The sequence below is a fragment of the Atta colombica genome, unplaced genomic scaffold, assembly GCF_001594045.1.
Source record: "Atta colombica isolate Treedump-2 unplaced genomic scaffold, Acol1.0 scaffold105, whole genome shotgun sequence".
Classification (NCBI taxonomy): Eukaryota; Metazoa; Arthropoda; class Insecta; order Hymenoptera; family Formicidae; genus Atta; species Atta colombica.
In genome coordinates, this window is record NW_017259190.1 from 1,223,188 (window position 1) to 1,229,043 (window position 5,856).

General features: G+C 31.2%; 2 protein-coding genes across 2 annotated transcripts in view; one reads left to right on the plus strand and one right to left on the minus strand.

Annotated features, from left to right (window-relative positions):
- The window catches only part of LOC108691080 (hemocyte protein-glutamine gamma-glutamyltransferase-like), an 8,293-nt gene extending 7,631 nt beyond the window's left edge, over positions 1-662 (plus strand). The window contains exon 8 of the mRNA XM_018198721.1: positions 378-662. Within this exon, the coding sequence (XP_018054210.1) occupies positions 378-662 (285 nt within the window). The remainder of the gene's footprint in view (positions 1-377) is intronic.
- Positions 663-1,318: 656 nt separating this feature from the next.
- Positions 1,319-5,105, minus strand: LOC108689931. The gene is made up of 3 exons (XM_018196920.1): positions 4,072-5,105; positions 3,170-3,280; positions 1,319-3,095 (listed from the first exon to the last, which is right to left on the minus strand). The coding sequence occupies exons 1-3, from the start codon at positions 5,103-5,105 to the stop codon at positions 1,319-1,321; spliced, it is 2,922 nt and encodes a 973-aa protein (XP_018052409.1).
- Between the last annotated feature and the right edge of the window lie 751 nt (positions 5,106-5,856).

The window sequence follows — 5,856 nt, forward strand, 5'->3', positions numbered from 1 at the left end:
TTAAAATTTATCAGGCTAATAGTTTTTACTCTAAATTTCTGTAATTTTTTTATATACAATTGTTAAAATTTCTAATCTATAAATTTCTTAATATGATGCAGATTAATTAGATCTAGCAATAGATACTTATATTAGATGTAGTAAAAAGAAATCCATTATTTTTCCATTCAATTTGATGCAAAAATAATGGATTTCTTTTTACTATACCTAATATAAAGTTTAGAACAGATGATTGTATGTAGATATATCATTGTTTATCTTTTTAATTTATAATTTCAATGTATCATTTATCATTTATGCAGTTTTTATAAATACAAATATCTAAAGATTTCTTTCTTATTAAGAAAATGATTTTTGAACTATTTTTGATGTTATAGATTGAAGGTGAACCAGTAGTTGGACAACCATCGATCATCACATTGAGCTTTAAAAATCCTCTGAAGAAAACATTGACCAATTGCCAATTCAACTATGCTGGGCCCGGTCTCTCCAGGAACAAGACTTTAACCTTCAGGGATGTAGGACCCGAGGAGAATGTCTATGTGGAACATCAGCTCGTGCCGCAAAAGCCCGGAGAGCAGAAGATAATTGCCACTTTCACTTCAAAAGAATTGGTCGACATCACTGGTTGCGCAACCGTCGATGTCCTTGAGGCTGAATGAATGACGATTCGAATTCATTTTGATCTTAATTCAAATCAATCGTTATGCTAAGAATGTCATGCATTTGGCTGAATCATTTAATCAGTGCGATAACGAAATATTTTGGTTTTATCTAGATATTTTATCGAATAATGTAATGATTTTTATTATCTCTTGTAAACAATTTGCATTGATTAATTTCAATTATTTTTTTCAATAATTATTTGTAGTATTAATATTTCAATAGTATATATAATAACGAGTTACAGATTTAGTTTAATTTCAATGAAAATGTAACTAATGTAACTAATGAGAAATAGGTACTTCTATTGCACAGGATGTTGTCAAAATAGCGTGCTAAAATAATATTCATCTTCTTTTTCAGTATTATAAAAATCCTTTATTGTTACAGAATCTTTTATAAAATTTCTTCGTGACTTTAAAACAAAAACTTTTCTACATGCACTTTTTTCTTAGTTTTCATAAGTTTATTTTTATATAATGCAAAACGTATATAAAATGAATACATATATATAATAAATACAACAAAATAAAATTTAACATGTACAGAGAATATATTTATTGAAACCAAAAAGAACATAATCACTTAAACGAATATCAATTAAATCAATTATGTTATCCCTGAGTTTGAATATGTAATGAAAATTAAAAGAAGATTATTTCGTCGAGTCGCATTGGAATGAATACTGCAAATACCAAAACACTACAGTATAAACAATACAATAAAAAAAAGAAAGCAGATACTTGTGCGATATGAAACAAGTTTTTTTAGTCGCTGCGGGAAGTGCTAAAATTTTATCATTTTTTATTTGTTCCATTTCAAAACTTTCATCACTTTTGTCCGATTCTAATAGTTCGAGTGCATAATTTTCTTGAGTGCGATGCATCAGTTGTATCATCGATTTGACATTTTCTTCTTCTCGTTCCATCCCAACATAATTCTCGTCTTTCGATCTCACAAATTTGGTTCTGCATGTTCGATCGGAACTACTGCTACGTGACGAGCAAGTTGAAAATCCGAAATCTTCATTATTTACGAAGTGACATATCGCATCGCATTCAGATCTTATCTTATTTTCATTTTCGCGACTTATAAAAGAAGTATATCCCTCGAAACAATTTTGCTCATCGCGGAACTCTGACATTTCGTAATCTTCAATCATCTCTTCATTTCGTTTCCCAGATTCTTTTGACATTAAATTTTTATGATATATAATAACTGCTTCGTGAAGATTGCGCGCACGGTCTGCTGCAAGCTCAAAAGTTGCGATTACATCGCTCGTTAGATCTTCCACTTTCGACTCTGACATGAACACATCTTGCTGGTTATTATTTTCGAGATATTCCATGATATCCTCAGAAGAACAAGATGTGTTGTAATTGCAGATGGATGATTGAGATTTTTCTGAAAATAGATTATTTATTGAAATATTACTTACATTGTGATTGCTGGAACATTTTGTATATTCTTGTTTTTCATCGATATCAACATTCGTTTTATCATCAAAATTTTTAAATGATTTTAAAAAAATTCGATACACTTCTTCACGCATAAACTTTTCTATTTCTCTAGCAGCATCATTTGCTGGAATCTCTATGCTATCATAATTTTCTAATCTCATATTTAATATCTCCTTGCATTCACTAAGCAGAAGTTTCTTGTTTTCGTTAATATCTTCATTTTCAATATTGACTTCAATATGTTTAATAGACGAAGACTCTGTATGAACATTTGACATCAATTTATTTTCAATCATAGTTGATTCAATTTCTGTCAAGTCTGTGGAGCCTATCAGATCGCAGGAAACTTCTACATCGTTACATATGATAGCAGAAGTGTTGCATCCAACATCAACTACATTTCTAATATAATTTGGCAATGTTTGCGTTGCAACAATTCGAGTTAAATTTAGAATTTCCATCAGATCTTGATCCTTTTCAGCGTCAATTTCGTGATACGAAGGAGAATCTAATTTCACCTGCGTGCTTATTGATCTCCGAGAAGATCTAAGTTCATCTAAGTTTATATCTTGTGCAGGATGTAGTTCGTCATTTTGCAAAGTGTCGCTATTTGGCGACATGTGGATCTTGTTATTGTCGTTTTTTTCGTGATCGATGTCATCATTTTTCTTAACATTTTCTTCTGCGTTGTCATTTTCTCTTACGCTATCAATAATCTTTCTCAATGTGTGGATTACTTCTGAAGTTCTCGATTTGCTATAAGTCAGGGTGGATTTGGTACGCTGTTTGAAATTATTCGAGGATTCGTCCGGTATGATCGTTCGTGTTTGACAATGGCGCGATTTTGATTTTGCCAAGGTCGGCTTTGTGTCATCGCATTTATCTAAAACTTTTGAGGGGATTTTGGTCCTCGATCGTTTCTTCTTTGACAACATTCCTCCGTTTTGCAGTCTTTGCTGCTGTTTCATTTCCCTGTAAAATTGTATATACAAATATTATTATCTCAATATCTGATATTATATATGTGAAAGATAAACGTCTCTTACGCGAGATGATCGAACATTTTTGTCACGTGATTCGCGTGAGGGTCTCTATTTTCTTTCATTAATATCTTAGATTGATTTTTCGATGTGCTCGTAGATTCATTATTGAAGGATCTAAAATTATAAATACAGAAGGTATAGAATATAAAATTGTTCGCAATATTATTATATTTGATCCCTTTAATTTTATATGTTATACATATTTATAAATTTCTTAACATTACTAATATTACAATTATTTTAATTCCAATGAAGCATTTTAAAAGTATCTAATAATAATATTACACAGAATGGAAAGATTAAAAATATAAAAATTTAGAAATAAATATAAAAATATCCAGAATCACTTCTTTTTAATAATAATACTTTATATTTTTTTCTTAAATTTTTATGTATTTACTTTTTTTTGTATAATATTATTGTAAGATGTTTATGATGTGTGTGTGTGTGTGTGTGTGTGTGTGTGTGTGTGCGCGCGCGCGCGCGTGCGTGCGTGCATGTGTGTGCGTGCGTGCGTGCATGTGTGTGCGTGCGTGCGTGCATGTGTGTGCGTGTGTGCGCGCGCGCGTGCGTATATCTATGTATAATTATAAAAAAATCCCTAGAAAAGTTTGTTGGCTTCAAAAGTAAATATATGTATACAGGATGATAAATTTTATATAGTGTAAGGTGATACAATTTCGAATACAGTGTAATTCTGAATAAACACTTCTATTTTTTTCCACTAAAGATTCAAGTTTGATAATCCTCTTATTATATGGAGAATACTAAAGGATATCAAACAAGAAAAAAATCAAACTTGAACTTTGAAAATTGAATTCAAATCTTATTTCGTTCAGTAGTATCACCTCATCTTAGCGAAATGTTCTATATGTAAACAGAAAATACTAAAAAAGATATATTACTCGATGCAATCAGTTGACAAATGTTTGCTCTTCGTCGAGATAAGGGGTTTTTCGGCTAATTGAGATGACTTCTGCGACATCGGTTGCAAAGACATTGTGCTTTTCGTAGAATTTTTTGGAACGCCAGCTGGTCTCCAGGCTCGCTGATTAAAAATGAGATTTTTTTTAGGAGCATCCCTCTTCCGGATAATCGCATCGTTATTCACAATTGTACCAATGTTTTGCGTGGTTTCGGACTTTTGTAAATTAGTACAGCGATCGACGTTAACGTGCTCATTTTGGGTCCTAGCTTTTTTTAACATCCAAGTTTTTTGCATGCGTTTGCGAATGTTTATACCTTGCGGATGTACTTGTATTTCGGTGCAATCTTTGTTCGAAAAGTCGTCAGGTTTTTTCTCACATTCGATCCTGCGATGGAGGTCTTCAACTTTACTACACGAGTCTGTGAGCTCCTCTTCGTCGCTCAAATGTAACTGAAGCTTACATGCAACATCTATAACTGTACGAGCTTCAGAAGCGCCATGAGTGTCGTCCGACTTATTTCTTCCTGCACAATTCGTTCCATCTTGAGAAGAATTATGTAAATTTTCAGCAAAAAATCCGAATTCATTCATGACTTTTGTCCGTTTGTTACGAAGAGTCGTTAATTTAGCTGGACTGGCAATGCAATTTTTGAAATTGTGAGATACATCTTTAATCAAATTGTCCTGAAGCGAAATTAACGAATTCTCCAACTGACAGGTTGTCTCTGTAAGCTCGCCACCAGGGAGAAAAAAATTCGAATGACGATCCTTTTGCTTGAGGATCATTACTAGCATCTGCATGCTTTTGCTCTGCTTTGTAATGCTTCGTTTTTTGTAGATTCCTTTCGATTTAGGAACGATGCTTTTTTGCGACTTTGAGTCATTTTTATTCTTTACCGACAATTTCTTCAGTTTCATTGGCGTTCGTGTCTTCATCAAGGACGATTTTGTGTGGCTGGCAAAGTGCGGCCAAGTATGCATTTTGCTTGTGGCTATCTTGAGTTTCGACATTTTTCTATCTGGAAGAAGAAATTAAATGTAGAACAAAAAGATTGTCATAATCTCAGATTCTTTCTAATACCATACTTTTTTATTCTTTTTATATATATTTAGATTGAAATGAGTTTTTAGATATTATTGCTTCAGTTTTGATGCAAATTTTTGTTTTCTTCTTTCTCTTCTTTTCAAAAAGTCTAAAAGTACATACTAACTTTACATATATTTCATAACTGTAAAAAGAGAATATAATAGTATAATTTAAATGTCATGTTATTAGTAATATTTATCTATATCTTAAATTATTGAAAAATATTTGTGAAAACTGATGATAATTAGATGTAATTATACACATCTTATATTTGCCTAGTAGAACACAGAAAAGTCATAATAATATAAAAACGTCATTATGAGCTCATTTGTCACTTAAATTCATTTTCAAGACAAATAACATTATAATATCCTATGATATCGTTATGATTTAATTCGTTTAGTAAAATAGATCTCTGTGTTCTATCTTATTAAAAGACAATGTCAAAACATCTTGTGGACATTTTCAATGTTCATAACCTGGATCTTCGAATTTCAGTGTAGACTTTTATATTGTTTCAAATTGTAGAAAAATCTGAAAAAATTCTAACATAGTTATGAAAACTTTGACAATAAGCTATTACTATCATAGAATTAAGTTAGACAGTATTTTACTTATTTTTTACAGATTTTCATTTATCAGAATTTATAATAAAAAATATATAAATTTATAATA